General features: G+C 42.6%; 2 protein-coding genes across 2 annotated transcripts in view; both read left to right on the forward strand.

Moving 5' to 3' along the window:
* The window catches only part of LOC121175582 (transmembrane protein 94-like), an 847517-nt gene that overhangs the window by 613043 nt on the left and 212693 nt on the right, over nt 1-21781 (forward strand). The window lies entirely within an intron of this gene.
* ca10a (carbonic anhydrase Xa) overlaps nt 1-21781 on the forward strand; it is a 183458-nt gene that overhangs the window by 69595 nt on the left and 92082 nt on the right. Inside the window, exons 3-4 of the mRNA XM_041066679.1 lie at nt 12852-12994; nt 14736-14789. Of these exons, the coding sequence (XP_040922613.1) occupies nt 12852-12994; nt 14736-14789 (197 nt within the window). The remainder of the gene's footprint in view (nt 1-12851; nt 12995-14735; nt 14790-21781) is intronic.

Below are 21781 nucleotides of genomic sequence, written 5' to 3' on the forward strand. Positions count from 1 at the left end.
CTCGGCTGTCGTTATACTTAAACAACTCTCAAAGTGGCACACAGAGTCAAAGAAGAGCCATAATTAATACTCCCCCTCTGAAATGAAGACAGAGCATATGGAGTCTCATTGTCTGCTGCCACTGAAGTCCCCTTTTAGGGGACATGAAAGCGGACACAGTGATTTCTATTACTGGACCTTATCAGACGCTTAGCCAGGAGATTAGTGGTGGTAATTCTCTCTTTTTTTTTTTTTTTGGTATAAAGGTTTTTTTTTTTTTTTGAAATTCAGAGCTCATGAGTGAGAGGGACGGAGGTAAAAATTGATTCATTAGCCGGGAAAGGATCCTTCAGTCAATGGCCAGATTCTGAGCCTTTCTCTGTTATTCAAAGCGTGCTCTCTCTGAGTGTCGGCAAAATGAAATTCAGTCTGTGACTTATCAGCGTCCTCTCAGGAAACAGTGGTTTCACCGAACCTTCAGAGAACACACCGGGCTTCTGATTGCTCCCCAGGTGAGACTCTGTGGTTTTAGAGACAGTCTTGTAACTACGGAGTGGGGTTTGAGTGGCCTGGATATGCTCTGTCGTGGGGATGGCATCATTCAGACTGAACAATGAAGCAATGGGCATAAATAGGGAACAAGCATGGAGTCACTGAACTGTGATATCGCGCCCCCCCCCCCCCCCCCCCCCCCCTCCCCAATTATTAATTCAGCTTCTATTCCTGGCTTTTCTCATTTGCTTTCTTCAAGTGATGTTACATTTTGACCCCTGAGGACTGGAGTCAGTGCCACTGCATGTTTTAATCATGTTCCTCCTTCATCCATGTGAGTCCAAGAGGCGGCCGGACCAAGAGTAGAACTGAGAGCGAGAGAGAGGCAGAGATTACCCCCGCCGCTTTCTCCCACGGATCTGAAGCTCCATATAAGCCTACATACATGCTTGGACATGCGCGCCACGTAGGCTTGTGGACCACAATAAAATGTAATGACATGGACTGTCGAGGAGGCCCGAGCACCCTGCTGTGATTGAAATGGAGACACAAAGCTGTGGGAAATTGGAAGAAAAGCTTGAGCTCAGTCTCCTTCTGCCGCGTGCAGGAGGAGGTTGCTTCACTCGTTTCTGGCTGTGTAAACCGCCACCTTTGTGGTGCGTTAAGCTAATATCGCAAACCCCCCCCCTTTAAAAAAGGGATCATTAAACATTCAGTCCATTATGTTTGCTTTTCCCTAGACAAGACAGCCACCTGTTTTAATGCAGACGACTTCAAAGCCGAGCTATTTGCACAAAAAAAAAAAAAAAAAGCAGATTATCTCTGGGACAGATTGGCAGAGCTGTGGATCTTTTACCTTTAGGTAATTATTACTGCAGTTGTTTTTCTGCTTGTACCTGTCTTTAGTCTCCATGGGGGGGGGGCTGAGTTAGTGATGCAAAAACTCCTGAGGATAAAAGTACATTTGCTGGGAGTTGCGAGGTGTCTATCGGTCGGGGGCTGGGGCCTCCACACGGAGCGTGGAGTCTGCCCGGTAATTAACACAGCAATTGACTGACACTCTCTCTGTGGCTCTCTCTGTCTGTGAAGGATAAGCCCATTTAGCCGTTTTAGAACTCAGATAAGGACAAGTTGCTAATGTAGCGTGAGAAGCCCGACTGCTGTGGTTCACTGCGTTGATATTTTTTTTTTGTCTCTGCTGCCGGTTTGTTTTATTGGAGATGTAATTGGGTGTTTTTCTATCAAAATGCTGCACACATTTGTAGAAAAGTTGGCAAAAGAAAATGCAAATCACAGTGGTTTTTTTTTTCATGTGAATATTTGAAAAAAAAAAAGTCATAGTGTCTGTTAGATTTCTGTAAATCAAATTTCGCCGTGGCACTTTGGTGCCTGTCGTGCCATTTATTTTACCTTCAGGTGTTAAATTACTTTCCTGTGTTCACACATTTTGTACCATGACTGTTTTCAGCCATCCGTCTGTGCACTTTCTATACATGCCCATCCTGTTAACAGTCACTGGGAGCTGGAGCCTATCCCGGCGTGTATTGAGCTAGGCTCAGGGTACATCCTTGACAGGTCACCAGTCTCTCACATCGCTGAGGTGGATGAAAGCCCTTGGCTCACTGATGGAAGAATGAAAGTGGCTTGGGATGAGTGCAGTGCTGCAGGTGAGAAGATGAAATACGATCCAGGAAACGCAGTCTGAATAAATCATTCACGAGTCAGAGGCCCCGGTAAGACCGGCATTTACTACGGCAAAATTTCGGACTGAAATCAGTTCATGTCAGCGGAATGGCTGTAATCAGTGGACTTAGTCTCAGCAGCAGAGTAAATCTGCATTAAGCTTCCGCACAGAGTTCAGCTTTGGTGATTTTTGACACATGGGTCATGGCTGTGGGGCGTCTGATGTGCCAACACCATTGTCACAATGAAATGAATTAGAAGGTTGCATTTTTAATTATTTATTTATTTATTTATTTTTGAGGCGCTGCTAATGTGCGAATGCAGACTGAAGGTGTCAATGTGCTCCAAATAAAGTGCCTGTCAGATTCTCTCCCATCGTCAGAAGCCCCCCCACCCTCCCACCCCCCTTCTTTCAGATGGTGGAGTCATTTGTCCAACACTTTTTGTAACTTTCCAAAACCAAGACTCCAACACTTCTCGCAGTGACGGGTTTGCTGTGCGGAGGTGTGAACATAGTCAGGGTTTGAACGTCTTTCTCTGGAGCTTTTCTTTTCCTCCTTCTCAAAACTGCTCTTGTCATTTTTTTTGTGTGTGTGTGACTCTTCATTACTTGAAGAGCACAAAGAACACAAATAAGACAGTGTTCTTGGAGAGATGCAATGTTCTTGGATGTTTTAAGCCTTTTGAAGCCTTAACACACACACAGAAAAAAAAAAAAACACATTTACACCCATAGGCAAGTTCCATCTCTTCATGTCTTAGAAGTGTGAGGAAACCGGATCACCCAAAGGAGACCCACTTAGATAATATGAGAACATAAAACTTTTTTGCCACCTCTGTCATGCCTTTGGAGGACACACTCCCTTTCGCTAAGAAATCTGCTGAGATACCCTCATGTGTTTACACCCCCCCACCACCCAACCCCCAAACTTCCAGGCAGCACCTACCATCCAGTCCCCCGTACCCCCTGATGTCTCTGCTTACAAAACACCTGAGTCAGAAGAAAAAAAAATCCCCAGTCTACTTCCTCTTCTAGAGTAGTCCTCCACATCCTCTTCCTCCTCCTCTCCTCCAGCTCCACCTCACCCCACCTCGGGGGGACGTTGCATTTGTTATTCCACCCCTGAGAGCGAAGGCCTCTGCTGGCCGCCAGCTTGTATATCCCAGACCATTAACAACATGACAGGAGGAGTTAGCTTGACTGGCATGTTTATTGTTCTGTTGACTGGGCAGTGCTAATGAGGCCTTCGCGCTGTGCTGGGCCAGCAGGATTACCCCAGCATCAGAGGACAAGCACAAACAAGACCCACTGTCGCTGGCCATTTCCATTTCAGAGCACCCAAACACACACACACACACACTCAATACATGTGCCACACACATGAACACAAACATTAGACTTGTGCTGTCTTCAGGTGCTTGCGCTAAGCTCCCGCCTCAGAGTTCAGGAGTTGGAAACGTGACTTCCTGATGCGTTTAGCTGTAACAAACACAAAGTGGCACAAAGTAAGTTTGTAGTGGTTTTAAGATCAGAGGGTCAAGAAGAGCTGCTTTGCACTGTAGCTGGAAAATTAGGAAGAGGAAAAATCCTATACATGGGCATGTATAGAAATCCTAAGAACAACGGTTTTCTTTCTTTCTTTCTTTCTTTTATTTCATGTGTTGGCGCTAGCAGAACAATTAACACAGGGACACAGGGCAGGAACATGGAAACGTGTTAATGTATTCATGTTTCAACAATGTCTTTCATATATAATTTCTTTTGCAGTGTTGATGGCTTATTAGTTATGCGGCGTATCCAGATCGCACCTCACAACCACTTTGATTAACTGACTCTTTCACCCTGCGCTTGATGCGTATCTCAGCTTTTTCATCAGTTAATGAGATTTATTCCCAGCTTTCTTCCTCTGGACATCACACTGATTCAGTCCGATTGCTGATTACTGAATAAACCTATTGACTTTTCCAGTTCTTTTTACCACCTTGTTGCCATTTCTGTGTGATTATTACTATGTGGCCAGGACTCTGTTTCAAACTACAGTACATGAACATGGACCAGTGATTTAAACTGGTAGAAAATAGTATTTGAACTTGAACTGAACTTCTCAGATGGTTTCATTTAAGTAACTGTTCACAGGCCAAAGTCATTCAATTATTCAATATTACATAAAAACAGAAGATTAAAGAACTTTTTTTATTTTTATTCTTTCTTCTCCCACTAATTATCTCACGACCCTTTATACTTATCTTGTGACCCTTTAGAAGAGCCCAGGCCTTTAAGTTGGGAACCACTGGACCGAACTAGCTGACTGTATATAAAGTAATTCAACTCTAAACACTAGCCAAACCTCAACCAGCCACAACAGTAAAAAAAATGCTGCTTAGACACTGATGCATCCACTACAAACAGTGTAATAACATCATGCTGATAACACTGATGTATTTCTGCTTCATCGTGTTGAATCCAGTGCATCGAGTTGAAATGAGGTACTTTAACATTGTTGTGCTAAGAGTTTCACCAGAGTAATGGCTCTGAGTGATTCTCCTGTGCTGGACATGATGCACCAGACAGGAAGTCATTTCAGTCACAGCCTGTTCCTGCCGCTCCTCCAGCTGGAGCTGTCCAAGGTGCTAATCTCTGCACACTCTGCACTAGTCTCTATGAGAGAGTGAAACAGCTGCACTTTGCCCCGGTCTCTGACTGTTAAACAGTAATTACAGAGTCATTGCTTGTGCCTGTAGGATTGCCTAATGAATATAATCAGTGTTGTAAACTCAATGTATATAGCATCATTGTGAATTAAAGTAAACCAACATTAGTGAAAGTCAGTGCCTTCCTTCTGTTCTGTTGCCCTCCTTTGGTTTAGTAGTTCAGTCCGTCTTACTGAGCAGTATAGCTCATGTTTGTTGTTCTGTGTGATAGTTAAACAGTGACTTAACTTAGTCTGTAGTGTTTGCCTCTTATTCATGCCTAACTTGTGTTTATCTGGATGCCATTAAAACCTCTGAGTACGTCCCCTCACTGCTGTCCTGTTCACACAGCCTACTATGTATACTTTCTATACTTTCTTTAACCCCAAACACCGCTGCACATAGAGATTACAAATGCAGCAATACAAAGACAGTTGTTATACATTAGCCCCCCCCCCCCTCACCACCACCACCACAGTTTTCTTCTTCACTTCAAATTTACAGTCTCTATGTTCCCTCTGCCACAATAAAACAATGACAACTTTTTTTTCTTTTTTTTTTTTTAATAAATGTACTGCACCTGGTCCCTGTCCAGAGCTTTTATATAAAGCATATCTCCTTCTGTTCACAGACGCACCAAAATGTCTGTTAAAGTGCCCCCCTAGTGAGTAAACAAGATGGAACCTGCAGTGCCAGAGCAGTGTTTCAAATTGAGAGCTAGCAGAATATGACAGCTCCTTTAAAGCTGCTGTTAGACATTCATTATCATTAAGATGTTGGTTTCCATACCTGCTTAAGTAAGCAGTTATCCCCAAGCTGTTAGGTCTCCTTCAGCACTCTCTCTCTCTCTCTCTCTCTCTCTCTCTCTCTCTCTCTCTCTCTCTCTCTCTCTCTCCCTCTCTCACATTCTCTCTTTCCCATTGCGGCTAAATTTGCAACCCAGCTTTGCATCAGCAGTTACAAAAGGAAGGCACTTTTTATACTTCTCTTGATGCTCATCCAAGAAATTGATGTACAGGATGCATCTGGGTCTTAGGAGAGGGAGAGCAGGAGGGAGAGAAAAGGCTGTGTGTTTGTGTGTGTGTGTTTTAGCATATGTAGATGTGTGTGTGTGTGTGTGTGTGTGCACTTTGCATTTCTCCAATTCCCTCCTGTTTCCCAAAGACTATTACTCTAACTTTTCATCCATATCCAGTTGACAGAATAAAGACATTTCATTAAGGCCTATCTGTGTGCCTGGGCCTGGTTAATGAAATGAATACCTCTGCAGCCTCCAACGCTGGTCTTTGTGCATGTGCATGCATATGTGTTCTTAGATCTCACTTAGCGTAGGAGGCTGACTTTAATGTCTGTGGTATAGTTTGTTGTATAGATACTTTTTTTCTGAGCTTGGGTGCAGCTTTACGCCCTCTGGGTGTGTCTGCAGACAGTATGCCCATATAATGCATTTTGATGCCGGCATCCTCCGAGCTGCTCTCTGTAATGAGAAAGTATGTCTTTCCAGGCTTTGGATTTATGACTACATGACTGTGGAAGTAATTAATGCAGGGCATAGTTGTCCAGTGAGCGTCTCCTCCGACCTCAGATCCCACTTTCACCGCAACCCTGAACTCTAATAAGCCCACAGGGACGACCCAGCGTGCACCTCGGAGTCAGCTGCATAATTAGTCTGCAAACATGGCCTCGCACACCCACGCCGAGGACGGAGTTTATGACGAGGCAAGATTTTTCTCGTGGAGAGCATTTATTCTCTCAGATGAAATACAGACATGTGACTCTGATGGAAAACAGCGATATACATTCCTCTTCAAGGATTTGGATTCTCACTGTTTTCTTAAAAGCAGTTCAGCTGTGGAGTCACTGATGATGAACCTCGACGTTTTGACTAAATAAAACGTAATGGCAAAGTTAAAACCCTTCTCCTGACAGGGAGCATGAGAGCAGGAGTATTAAATCTTTGCCTCCACATTGTCGTGTTTCTTAAAATCTTCACATTTTCAACACTTCATGCTGCTACTTCAGGTCGAGTTATGTGAATTGTCTACTGAGCTTTAAATGGTTTTGCATGTTTTCACACCTACATAGATTTTGGAGCCACTTATGCTGCTATATTTAGCCATCTGTTGGTTTCCAGTCATTTTCATGGTTATCACTCTGAGACAATACTTACTACATGTAGAATGCAGTTAAGTACCAGTACCAGGGTACTTTCTTTCTTTCTTTGTTTTCTTTTGATACTTTATGTAGACTCAAGTGTCAAGTGTCTGCGTTTTTACTCCAGTAAAATTCAGAATGCAGGGCTTTTACTTGTAAAAATATATTTTTTAAATCATGGTTCTGCTAGTTAATTGAATGATTTGAACTTTTTGTAAATCATAGAATCATACCTTGTATATCTGCCGACTGTGCTGTGGAGGTTTTGGTTTTATGGTGTGTTTTCCTGTCAATAATCTAAGTGACTCTTTTTTTTTTTTTTTAGCTGTGGAGCAAAGCAACAAAGGCTATCAGTTGAAAGTGAACCAGGAATTAACCCTTGAAACCCCGGGTGATCGGGGAGCCTCTGCCGAGGATCTCTTCAGCAGGATCATATTATCTACGTGAATACACAGGGGCACACTTTTCAAATCAATCTGCTCTTAAACTATGCAACGTCAATGTAACATTGACAAAATGAAAGCAGACTTGATGTTGACTTAGATGAATTACACAAATCAAATGCAAGTTTCAACAGTCTGCCAATGATTTTCCATTCATTTTTGAAAATGAATGGAAACCAGCGAACGCCTGTATAAGTGGGAAAAGTAAATCCATAAAAGAAAAGTGGTCTCAGCTCCCTCGTTCACAGACAGATGTAAGTGATTCATCATGTCTACATTAAGCTGTTGGACAGCCATGATCTGGACCAGCAATGTTAGTCTGGCATTTGACATGAAAAACAACAACAAGTTAACATAACAGTTTAAAGACTTAAAAAGACCTAAAAAAAACATGATTATATGTTAATACTATGATATAAAATTCAAATGTATGGTATGTGTGGTTTGGAGATGAGGAGCAAAACCATGCAGAGACTCTGTAATGGACTTCAGCTGTATCCTGCTGAGGGTACACTGTATTGTTTGAGAGAGATATAACAAAAGGAAGCTGGAAAGATTGTAAATATTGTTTTAAAAAGGCTACTCAGCTGCTGTAAAAGCTGTGCGCTGACTTTTTGTTTTTTACTAAATATACTCAAACCTCATTCCACTGTGTGAAGCCCTAATTGCCGAGGTTCTTTGATTTAAAAAAAAAAAAAAAAGTGGGATGAAGAGCAGCCATGAAACAAAAGCCTCCCACCCTCAGTTGCCCTTTTCATTTCCACATTGCACATCCACTCTGTCCGACATCTGCGAAAGGCCACACCATATATCCCTGTCCACTTTTACAGCTCGCCAATAAGAAATGAAAGTGGCTCTGACGCTTGCGAGCAGGCTAAGTGAAATATAGGCGTATCAGTGCTATATAGGAGGGTGTGTGTGTAGGTTATTGACGGAGCTGCTTGTGCCTCTGTCAGCAGTGAGTGATGGCCCATGCAGCTGTAGTTGCATTCAGGAATCTATCAACAGCTAATAATTATGTGTACATTTACGACAAGGGGCCCGGGATTAATGGATCGATTCGCTCACACTCCAATTCCCATTCTGCACATGGATTTCCTGTCATTTTCAGGAAGGATTTTGCATCAGAAGAGGTCTCGCTCTCTCTCTCTCTTTCTCTTTCTCTCTCTTTCTCCTGAACCTCCTTCTCTGATCAAAGGGGTTATTTCTTAATTCAATGCAACCTTTAACAAATGGTGACCCAATCAATTTTTAATACTTTTATTTATTTTTTAATTCTATCTTGATGTTTTTCCTCCTATGGACACACAGTAATAGAGTGCTTTTGAAAGCAAGAGTCCTTGAGCAGCTTGAATATGATGCACAGAATCTCAATAGTGGTGAGTGCTCATGGTCTGTGCTGCTAACTCATACGGTTTATTTAAAAGAATAAGATGTGACATATGAGTAGAATATTTAAATTTATTTATATCCCCTTGGGGGAAATTCACATGTTGTTGCATTACGTTACAGCAGCATAATACAGTATAAATATAAATGGACAAAGCTGTGGATGCTATGTCGATATTACCTTACATTTAAATATCTATGTATCTATCTATCTGCATACATATTCATACATATACACCCTCACTGGTGACTGGTGTTAATGTCCCCTCACTACTCGAGTAGACCCAAAAATTCCCCCAGAGCCTGTAGAGTTTTGGCCTGGTCACACCAGCAGCCTCTGCTGCAGCTGCCACTGATACATTATGCTGGACTTGCCCGAATCACAAGAGACTCCTTCTGCATCTCAGTCAAACATTGCAGTTCACTGGGCAGGGGCTTTGTGAGTAGAGAGGCCACACATTGCCAAAGTTTGTCAAGCTCCTGGACAAGTTACAGAAACGGAGCAAAGCTTGTTGAAGTCGCCAGCAACCACACATCTAGTCCCACGCTGCTCCTTCTGCCGCCGCCACGCTCCGCTGCCATAAATAAAGGCAGCAACTTGCTACCCCCTGGTGAGTGAGGACTCTGTGAAAGTCAGCGTAATGTCCAACATTGTATTTGAGGTCAAATTTAGAAGCATATGTCATAAAGCTACAGTATTTACTGTTTTACTCTGGTGTGGATCAGGTCAATGTATTTTATTTATTTACTTATTTTTGAACTTGTGATAAAGTCAAAGTATTGACAGCTCAGAACACTCACCTTCTGCAGGATTACCAAGCGAAGCTTTTTTTTTTTACTGCAGTGTGACTCAGTGTTGTGTGACTAAGGTCTTACAGTATGCCATAACTTATGTCTGTGGCACAGTCACTGCGCCGCACCTATAGTAGATCTTTTGGTCAGTGAAGGATTAAGTCTGGACGGTTATTACAAAGGAATTTGGAGCATCACTGTGGTTGCTGTGACCATAAAATGACATTAGTTTAATGTTAACACTGTTTCAAGGTGCTCGGCTTAACTCTGCTTGATTAGAGTTTGGATAAATAATAGATGAGCTTAAGAGAAAGTCCTTGTAGACAGTGTAAGGCCTCTGCTTTTACTATTGCTTACTTGTTGTACCAGGGTGTGTTGGGTACATGCACAGCTCATGTTAATTCACATTTCAAACAGCACATTTAAAACTTAACACACTCAAGAGACTTTTAGCAAGAACCATGTTTTATTATCTGTTCTGTATCCCCATCCAAAGCCATCATTCCTATTGGTAATAAAAATGTTAATAACAATGTTCAGGGCAAAGTTTCACTTCCACCCCCTCTTTTGAATTATATATATCTAGTATGTCTGTGTTAGTAAGTGATATAGCCTTGTGCTTGACTGATGCATATACCCAAATAAAATTACAGTTAGCGAAATTAAGACAAAGTTTTGGGGTCCCTGGGGTCTGGGGTGAGTACAGTTTTACCATAACTGATGTAAGGTGCTGCCTTTAATTCAGCTAGCAAAACAGCTAGCAGGCCGGAGAACCAAAAGAATGAGCTGAAAGAGGCTAAAATACTCCAGAACACTGAGGAGAACTGCAGAGTCAGGATATCATTTTCTGTTGGTTTGTCAATTACAAGTGACAACTTCTACATTATTCACAGATATTTTACCCTTTGTTAATATAAAAATATGGATAAAAACATAACTCTTCGCTCAGTCACGTTGTGTTTGTTGAATTACTTTAGCTGAATGACTGGAAACGCCGTGAAATCTGCACACGCCGCCATCTAACACCACAACAACGCTGCCACCTGTTCATCTGAACTCTGGTGTGGGGCTTTCTCTGTCCAACATCTCTGAGCACCACAAACAAACCTCTGTGGCTCCAAGTCATGTAGAACATGTAGAACGACTTTGAATTCACGCTGTGTCGTGTCTGCTTCTCCTCTGATTCATCATGAATTTGCATATTTTCAAATTATCTCTGCTTTTGTTGGAAATCTCAGTGGAATTTGCATAGCACAATTCCAGTGAGTCATCTCTGCGTTATGCTGTGTTCCTAAATGGAAAATGCTGCTTTGGGCTTCTGCAGATATTGTGGCAAATAAGCTGCCTCTTGCTAGAGTTGACAGTGATAAGCCTTTGCTTCCTATCCTGAGAAGGAATTGAATTCTTGGTCCCGGTGGCCAAGTCTTACATAAGAAAATGACTGGCTGAGATGCCTATCACTCCCACAATGCTGACAATCTCTCACTATGCCGTCCTGTCCTCTCAGTCTTATAGTACATGTGTTAGCTGATTATAGGCTGATTCCACTTCTCTCAGCTCCGTGATATCTCCTCCATTCAGAGGGAGGTTTTGACCAAATTGCTAAAAGTCGCTGCAGATTAGTTTCGCCCACTAAGCTTCGTGATTCTCATCTTGGCATTGCTTGCTGCAGTATGAGACTAGCAATCCGTGCAACTGTATCTTCAATATGGATGATATGGGTGCATGGGAGCCTAAAATGTCCAAAATTAAATGACTTGTATAGTGACAGAGCTTCCAAAAATAGGTGGGGGAGGGAATGTGAGCAGGTATCCAAGGTGACCCTGCTTCTTACTACAGGAGTGGTAAAGAGAGACATTCACTGCTGAATTATTTGACTCTTTATATTTAATGGGGTCAGATGTAGTGCAACACAAACATAGAGGAAACAGGATGTAGCTTAATGTAGTTAAAGCTAATGTTTAGGTAGAGAAAAGAGTGTTAGCTTGGTGCTAATTTTTCCTCCTGATAAAAAAGATATAATGTCGTTTGATTCAATATTTTTATGGTTTTAAGGTGATTGTATGAATTCCTTAAAGGGGCACTTCACCAATTTTCTACATCAAATCAACTTACTCAGCGTGGGTACTGAAAACAGTCTGTGAAAACAGTTGTATAATTTCTTCTTTCACTCTGTATCAGCTAATGACGGGGCTCTCATCTGGATTATTACACTCTGAATTTGGTGTTGCATTTCACAAAAGTACAGTCAAATTGCATCATGGGAAATGTAGGGACCATAGTAGGAGAATCCCCTTTTTTTTGCTCTTATTTTCACTGTTCCATGTCAGTCTTAATTGGTGGAGTACTAGGTTTAATCTGAACCAGTTGTCACGCACCAGCTTGATTTGATGTACATTAACATCCAGGAAGGGTGTAAAAGAGACAGTGTCAGAGGTCACATTTATACTAATTTTAATGGTGCTCAAATCTCCAGCCTAGATGTACTCTGTGTATCTAAGGGGCAGTGTTCTGTGGTCTGCACTTCCTCCCTGCGACTGAGGTCATTTGTGTAATCACCAGCTCTGGGTCCTTCTGTGGCTGGGAAAGTTTTAATTGGACGTAAGTCTTCAGGTGTAAGTTTTATAATGCCTTTGCTTCTATCATACAAAGGCCGTTTTTGTTTTGTGTACAAAGGGAGTCCACACTAAATACAGTGAACTTCTCTCATTGGACCACATGGGAGTTGGGGAGGGAGTTGTATCAACTACAAGTATCTCATTTTGTTCAACAATGAGTCTTTTGTGCACTTTTCCTTTTGTTACTTACCTCAGCGCTGAGGAATGCTGTGATTGTGTGTGTTGTGTATATATAATACATACATTCTTGTCTGCATGTGTTGCTTTATGTTCTAACTGCTCTGAGGTTTGACACAGTGGGGGGACCATACACCATTAGTAGGGTCATATGGAGATATTCTAACAACCTTGTTTAAGTTACAGAACAATAATGAATAAAATGCCATCGACAGCCCACATCAGCTGAACCATGCTAATAACATTTGTCCCACTGTCAGTTGGGGAACTCTGAATTAAAACAAACAAACAAACAAACAAACAGCTGAAGCACAAAGTCTGCCTGAGTTTGTGACCTCTGGGTGGAATGCCCTCCTATCTCTTCAGTGCACATGTTGGCTCTTTTTTTTGTTTTTTTTTTTTTGAACAGCCCGCTCTGTCTTTTGTGTTGCAGTGCCGTCGTTCTGGGGGCTGGTAAACTCGGCCTGGAACCTGTGCTCGGTGGGGAAGAGGCAGTCGCCAGTTAACATCGAGACCAGCCACATGATCTTTGACCCCTTCCTCACGCCCATAAAGCTGAACACAGGTGGACGCAAGGTAAAAAAAACACACAAATGCAAACACACACACACCATTTGCCGCTGTCTGCTTGATGGATGCTGGGGCTTTGTTGAGCCTTTTATTTTTATTTTTTTTATTTATCTTGTTTGTTTGTTTTTGTTGCTGGTTGCATTTCGAAGATGTTGCTCTGTACTGCTCTTGTTTTTGTTGATGAGGTCTGTTTCCCTGATCAATTCTCCTGGCTGCTGTTTGTGTTGGCGGACAATGTGGGGCTATTTGTCTAAAGAACACCCTCCTGGAGATAAAATACAAGACAAGTCACCCATTTAAGGATGGACAGGGGTTGTGTTCTGGTTTTAAAAAGAGCTATAAGTTTATCTTTAGAGTCTCACGCAGCCTAACAGTGGATTAGAAGAGCATATTGTCTATTAGTTTCTCCTGTACAGTGGTGCAGCAAGGACAGTGTGTATCAGGAATCTGTTCCATCCTGTGCCATATGACAGCAGCTAATTGGGAAGCCCTCACAGATGGGCTGCGTTTTAAAAGTGCACAGTTGCATGGTGAGATTAATGTTATGATTAGTTTATGTTTACATGCCAGCAGTGAGCACAGGGTTAGCCTTGGGCAATAATAGAGCATATAGGACGCATTGCAGTTAACCACCTATAGCGGAGCTGCTCTAATGTCTTCGTACAGATTCAAAAATAGATGTTGCTGAGTGTCCCCCAGGCACCTGTTTGATCAGATTTTGCTGCTTGGTCCCCTCATTGGAGGACTTTAGTCGTTTAAAAAATGAATTGTGGATCTTGTCTGCACTCTGGTAGGGAAACCTGTGATTTGAATAGTCACTCACACATTTTCTCTCTGCTCTCATTTCTGCTTGGAATAGAAATTAAATTTTACAATTCCTCCTTTTGCAAGGGCTCCCCTGCTGCTCCCTCAAGGACTCCACTTTGAGAGCAGCTACCCTGCAATGTTTCTGCAGCAAGGACATCACTCACAAAGGCACAACTTTACTGCGATTAGGATGAATCAGAATGAAAGTACAGAGGCTGAGAGACAGAGAGATAGTAAGAGATACTCCACCTGGAAATGTGTTGAAAGAAAAACAGTTTGTCATTTGCTCAAACACCTAAAATGACCTGTGTTGACATTTTCCTGACGAGTTGCCTCTTGCTGGCTTGTTGGTCATGATGTGTTGCAGGTGTCTCTTGGTTGTGACCAGATTAAGCTGAATATGTTTTTATCTTATAACAGCACCACTAGCAACGCTCTGCTAATCTCGGTGACACATACATCCCATGACCTTCCTTTTGTCACGTCACAATAAAAGCCTCCTGCTGGTTCACAGGTGGAAAGCTTTTATTGTAAAGCAGCAGGAAGTGTTAGTTTGCATTACACTTCATGCCACATGGAGAAAAGAGCCAAGTATGGTCTGAACATGCATACAGAGTGTCTTGCTCAATCAGTCATACATCCAAGTGTCAATCATGTGATTGATCATGTGATTGGTTCAGTACTGAGAGCTGAAAGTAGCAAGACTTTGGCACTGAGCCACTCACTGTAATACAATCACGGTGGCATTAGGTTCTAACACCATGTTGCCACAACATCTGAAAGCTAATTAAGGTGCCAATCCAATGCCAAAGTAATTCTGACCATGTTAGAATTCACTGTTCAAGATCAGTGTTGTTAATGTGACAGGTAACAAAGCAAAAAAAAAAAAAAAAACCCAGAAACTCAGTCACAGTTTCTCCAGATTCTACTGACAAGAAAGACCAAACAGCATTGTTTTTATTTATTTATCACTTCTCTTTGCCATCACCTTCTTGTTAGCCTTTAAGAGCCATCACACTGACAGCTCCCACTGACACCCACACAAACCAAGTCCAACTTTCTCATTTGTCTGTGAGAAAAGTTTGCAGAGTCCAAAAGCCATTTTGGACTCGTTCTCTTGCTTCATCTCCCCCCCTCCTCTCTTTCCTCTCTCTCTCTCTCTCTCTGTCTCTCTCTGCTGCAGTGGCCTAAATGTAATCTGTTGTGTCTCCATCTCTCTGAGCACCTGAGCTGTCAGTTGGTGAACACGAAGCTGGCTTCACCTTGTCAGTGCTGATTCATCCCCGCTCTGTCTCTGGCTGTTTGGCAGCCAGTCAGCCTTGGCCAAACACGCTACAGAGATTGGTAAAGAGCTTCCGCTCCGACTCGCCGTCGCTCGGCTCGCCACCTCGACACGGAGAGAGCTTAAAGCCCACTTTCTGCCGAGGAGCAAAGCAAAGAGAGAAATTAACCCTCCCCAACCCCCCTCTTACAATACATACACACAGATTACACATTAAAAAAAAAAAAAAAAAAAAAAAAGCTGCATTGAGTCGTTGAACTGATGCTTTTTTTCGTGCTGGCCTGTACTCTGGCTAATGAATAGTTAAAGGAAATTTAATTGACCTCCAAAGAGAAATTTTAATTAATGGCAGGGCAGACATGTGCGGCTTTGCACGATGGATTGAAGGAATCACAGTTATTAAAAAAAGGCTGTATTAATTGAATATTTACTCTGCCATAGATGAGCTGCAATTACTTGAAGAGATTTTAATGAATTTAATCACTTTGGAGCTGGAGAGGTGAAAAAAAAAAAAAAAAAATGATGTCAGAGTCCTGACTCTCTCCATGAAGTGTTTCCTGCACGTTTATGAATAGTGCTTATGGAACAAGATTAGATGCCTCTTTTTTCCCCCTGTGCTTCATTTTTGCTAAATGCACAGGGAATCTATTAGCACGGTGTAATCTGTGCTTTTCCTCATATTTCAGGTTTGCAGGGCTTTCTGCTGCTTTTGTTCTCACGCTTTGAAGTCAGGTGTGTGTGCGGTAAAGCATTGTGAGCATCAGCACCAGGTGGTGGATTCCATAAAAAGGGGATATTAAGTAGTGACGTCTCATTAAGTGAAATTATGAGTTCAGCAGAAGCTGTGCTTTTTAAGCTTTTAGTCATATTTCTGTTGCTAAACAAGCTTCAAATGCTTTTTATGACAATCTGTGTCCCTCTTTAACACCGCGCACATTTTCCGCTTCGGTTTCTGTCTCGTTACTTCTTCTCTTCTTCCTGCAGTCCTGATCAACCAGGTGAGGAAATCTGACAAGCTGGCAAGTTGGTGTGAATGTGTGCGCGTTGAGGCATGTTTGTGTTCGCTACTGGCAGCTCTGAAACTGCCTAATTACAGGGAGTGTTAGCTAGAACTACAAACAGCAGGCTCATCGGTTGGCAGCTGGAGGGACTTACCACAATCTCCAGTTTGCCCAGTTGCGCAGCCGGCCATCAATCACATATCAGTCAGAGAGCCAGCCAACCGGTCGCTAGAGCCTGTGTCTGCACATGACTTTAATATCCTGTGTTTGATAGCGGGTGTTTGATATCACTAGAGTGCGTGTACCTGTGTGTGAAGCTGTCTGCAATCCAGGGCTGATTCCACTGCTGGTGTTAGGTCTTTTCCAGGTCAGATCACTGCAGATGTTTGCAGGTAGCTGAGGGGCCCGTACATGTGCTCTTGGACCCATAAATAATATTTTTTGGCCATGATTAACAGCAGCAGATGCCCTGTAACTCGCAGGGTTCTGTAAAATGTTAGTAGTAATAGTAAATAGTAATCGAGGGATAGGTTGGTCGTGTAAGACAATATTTCATTTTTCTATTTATTGCCCACCTCTATTGTAAAAAACAAGGAGATGCACTCCTACTCCCTCCCCTTCGCCTGTGCCATAGTCAGTCTGACCATCAGGCAAAGAGCCGCTCGCTGTCACTCGTGCCCGTGAGTGTGTGCTCCGTGCTTATTCCAGGTCTGGGCTCGCATTTGTGCAACTTTGCATCAGTTGTCATTAGTAGTAAAACTTCTTGTGACTTTCCTGACTCTTGGATCTAAAGCACCTTTGGCTCTTGAGTGTGTCGGGGGTCACATTCCTACTCCTGTCATGTCCAAGTGTTTGCCGCTGTACACAGAAGAGTCAATGGCCTGACAAGTACGAGTCCGCAAACACAAGCTTGATGTCAGCCGCGAGAGATGGAGAATGCATTACAGTAACGTAAATATTCAATTATGCAAATAGTAGATCCCGATTAATTAGACACAAGCTTGGGTTGGCTGAACCAGCGCGGTTGTTGAAGCATCACAAAAGGGAGTTCATGAAAACGGCAGTTACCATCATCTGACAGCGAGACCCTTTCTCACTCAAGGTGGGAGATTGCTTTAATTGCCTCGGCTAGGCAGGGGCCTCGAGGACGAGGGATTCTTCTCGTGTCTCCGGCTCCACAGATAGCTGGACGTGTAACAGCCATGTCGGAGCCAGCATCCATGACATATCCATCTGTGAGCCTGAATCTCAATTACAAACTGCTCAGCAGAGGGGACAGAGGAAAGAGGAGAGGGGAAGGGAGGCGGGGGTAGGAGGAGGAACAGAGGGGGGGGAGGCTTAGTACAGTGACCCAGATGACCCTAAGATGTTGCCGTAGATGTGTCTTTAAAAATAATTGAGTATTTTCGGCACCAGTATTTTTTTTTTTTTTTTAATAGCTAAACCAATCCAGGATTTTTTAAGGCTGATACAGAGAAACACAATTGCACCTCAGGGAAAGCGCTGGATTTGGACCTGACTTCAAAGTTAATTTAACAACAGAGTGAAACTTCTGATTGTGTGTTTGCCACATCTATGTGTTTCTCCAACAAACTTCAATCAGTTGCATGTTCCCGCTCAGTGTGTGGTCTATATTTCCTCCCAGGTTGTTTTCGGCCTCAACACGCCGCCGTCATGCCTCTGTGTTTACTGGCCTAGTTAGAGGTAATAGATTAGAAAAGTGTGTGCTCATAGATTGTGTTTTTTTTTCGTTTTTTTTGGGGGGGGGTATTTGGGTGAAGGAGAGAGATGGCTGGTGTGTGCATTGGTTGTGCGCAGCAGCATATGGCAGGATGATTCACCGGGAAGTGGGTCAGAGTTAGTAGTTTTGCTGCTGCAGTCTCACAGCACAGACACGCAAGCAGAGGGAGGACTCTGACACAGCACAGCGTGATACGCTGGACTGCCACCATCTTTGCTTTACAAATAGCTCTCATATCTCTGATGGAATAAAATAAAAATAAAAAAAGAAGACTATCAGAAGGGTTTCCTGCGATGGCTACAGGGAATATATTCTCGTTTTATAAATTCATATAGAATATGTAATTTTCCTGTGGCTAAAAAGCAAAATCAAAACCAGTCAGGAATTCTCATGTGATCTTGGCTGGAGTCTGTCCTGTGTAAATCTGTGTGCAGCTCCTCCCATTGATGGATCCCCTCTCATAGAGCTGGTAATGACATCCCAGAGGAGGAAGCTCTGTAGTTGTGTGCCTTGCAGGGTTTAGGGCTCAGCGGACAGGACGAGGGTTTTCAGGGCCTCTGTGGATACTGATGTTTTCTTAAAGGAAAGTGGCCGTTACAATAGCAGATGCAGATGTTCACTATCCTTACATCTTTTTACATTAGTTGCATATGTGTTGTTAATTTTTTCTTTTGCCTTTGCACTGGTGAACTGATTCACATTTGGTTGGTCAGAGGTCAAAGGTCCAGGTCACTCGGACTTCACAAAATATTATTGGCTGTAACTGAAGACTGTTAGTTTGTTTTTAGCATGAAAGCTCTGATAAACCCATTGCATACTACCAACCAGACCAACACACACACACACACACACACTGACCAACTATCTGGTGAACATAGTACCACATTCAGCAGCTAAAGAGCCAGATATTTTCCCCAGGAGTTGGTGGAGAGCAAAACAAAACTAAAAAGAGACTGAATATTGTACTTACATTCATCAGGTGACCAGAAACACAACTCTAAATGAAAGCTATTGTGGCTCTTTGTCTGCTTGATGTGTAAATGGGCAACTGTTTGCTAAGATATTAGCCACCTTTCTTGGACACGTCAGTGTTGTGTTTAACCATTTGTTTCATTTCCCCCAAGGTAGTTTTGTCACACTACTATTCCCATAATCAGCTTTGACATTTTCCACAAAAAACTGTCAATTCTCATCAGTTATCCAGTTAATCATTTCCACCTTAAAATGTTCTTTGTATTCTTTTACATAATCCAGTCAAAACCTGTAGGGATTTCACAGACGTTCAGTGTAGTTTCATCGGTTTTACAGTAAATATATAATCTAATGTGGACCTTCTAAAAGGTGAACTTCCAGTACTGGCAAAGTAATTTACGGGTCTGACTCTAATAGAATATTAAGCTTTTTTTATAAGTAATGGAAATTACAGAGGACTTCCTCATACCACTCTATCTGGGTCACTGGCTCCATAATAATTCCAAATACTACCTGTGAGAGATATATGGGACTAATTTGACCAAATCAGGCTGATGTAATTGATGAAGTCAAGCCAGCGTCCACGGGGACTCTGTGAGTCTTTGTTGCTGATGAAGACGAATTATTTAACCTAACAAGGTTATTCGACTTCCTGGAACTTAAACATGCAAGTCAGTAATTAGAGTGCAGTTACTGGCAGGCCTGTCACACCAGACCTGCCCAGCCTTGGTGGGGCTGTGGTGGCTGAGACAGAGCCGACTGGAAGATGAGATGAAGGTGGAAACACGGGTGTGTATTCCTGCTATGCAGAAATTAGTCCACGTACTCAGCTCAGCAGGTTTGAAACAGGACTAGCTTATGACTCATAGGGAATTTCTTATATTTAATTCTGAACTCCATCAGTAGCTAATGTGATGGGCGTAATCCTGGAGTAATGTGGAGAACGAAGACTCAGTGGAACAGCTTGAGGCATCTGGAGATGAGTTAAAGCTCCTTGGCTGAAGCAGGGTAACCTTGTGCTAAAAGAGTCTCACCCTCATAAGTGGGAGGTCTTCAGTACGAACCAAGGCTCCTTAAACAAGACGTAAACACACAGTTTTAAAGGATATTTTTGTGTTACCATGGTTTCCTGTGAACTGAGAGATTTTTGAAGAACTAAAAGCGAATGTACAGTTTCATACCTGCAATTGTTGTTGTTGTCAGATTTATATATTTATTTGTTTGTTCTTTTCACGGTTGTAGTGAGCTGCAGCCTTTCCCAGCATGCATTGGGCAAGAGGGAGTGTACACCCTGGAGAGGTCACTAGCCCAACACGGGGATGAAATACATAGATAGACATAAGTCTATTTAGCATATCCAACTCATCTGAGAGTGTGGGAGGAAAGCAGAGCACCCTGAGAAAATCCATTTAGACCCAGTTAGAACCCAAAAGGCTCCAACCATGTGGGTTTGGTGTAAACCCAGGACCTGCTGTAACACAGACGTACCATACACTGATCCACTGTGCCACCCTTTGTTTCCTTTTCCTTTTAAAAATGGATGGATTTTGGAATATGATGAAAGCCAAGAGCATGTAGGAATGAGAACTAGCACTGCTTTGTATAATGTGAAGATGATGATGTGACTAGTCTAAGTATTAGGCGCGGCATTAAGCCCAAACAGAGGCTGGACATGAAGCACAAGTGAATTTTCAGTGTGCAAAATGCACATCAGTGACCACCACATGTGTTTACTCTGATGTGCTCTGACAGGTCAGGCACTGATCTATTTCTGGAATATCTCTCTACCCGCGCCAAGGTTTTTTTTTTTTTTTTGCTATAAAATACTCTGCTGAGTTCACTTTGGATTATTTGGGTATTTTCTATTCATTTGTTACTCATCCAATTGGTATTCATGAAGTCATGAAGTCTATTATTATTACCGTTCCAAAAGTTAAAGGGACACTCCACCAATTTCTCACATAAATGTTAATTTATTATTCATGGCTGGTTCTTGTCAGCCTGTGAAAATGGCTGTATAGTGGTAAGTACTACACTGATTTAGCATTGCACTCTTTCAACGCTGTCAGACTCACAATGGACTGTTTTTAAAAAAATGTTGATTAAAATCATTCCATTCATATAAATTAGTTTTCAAACTTTTAGACCCAACCGACACTGACTCAGGTGATGTCACTGAAATGAATTTAGCAACATTCAAGACCATCTGATTAGATTCAGCTTTTTTGCTCAGAGTACGAGTACTGGGATGTTTTTATGCCTTTATTTGACAGGCACGGTGAAGACAGACAGGAAATGTTGGGAAGGAGAGTAGGGGAGTGACATGCATGGTCAAACTGGAGAGACTCATTGCTCAGGGCATTTACACCCATGTGACATGGACCCTGAACACTTGGCTATCAGGTCTCCCTTCACATATGCAGCAGTACTCCCCAGCAAACTGGTCCTTTGACTATTGACTTTTTCTGATCTGTCTCTTGTGAGTCAGACTAACTGGAGTATCTGTGAAAGCAGCTCCTGTGAAAGTGTCTTCTCTTCTATTTAGGCCTTTCAGCATTACAGAGATAATAAAACTGTGTCTACAAGAACTTGAGAAACTGCTTCCCTGCTGCTGCTTTCAGAGCAATTTGGAATGAATCATAACACAAGGACAATTTTGGTGGTTGTGTTATTTAACTCCACATATGTATTAGTTGTTTGCTTTTTCAGCATATGACCCAAATGTGGCAGAGTCGTTCAGCGTCAGGGTTTTTCTGAGCTGTGTCCACTCGGGTTGTGATACCTTTGCGTGCGGCTCGGATGACTGTCATTTGAATCTACATGTTTTTCGCTACTTATCTCTCATCCATCACAGCTTCTGACGGCCTCGCCCGTGGCCCCCACTCATATATCCGTCAGCGGGGACAAGATGGATGAGAGTCCACCTGCTCCATCACTCCTCTCTTCCACTCACACCCCCCCACCCCCCTCTCGCTCTCTTGTCTTTCTCT

Source organism: Toxotes jaculatrix, chromosome 21 (assembly GCF_017976425.1).
Source record: "Toxotes jaculatrix isolate fToxJac2 chromosome 21, fToxJac2.pri, whole genome shotgun sequence".
NCBI classification, from domain to species: Eukaryota; Metazoa; Chordata; class Actinopteri; family Toxotidae; genus Toxotes; species Toxotes jaculatrix.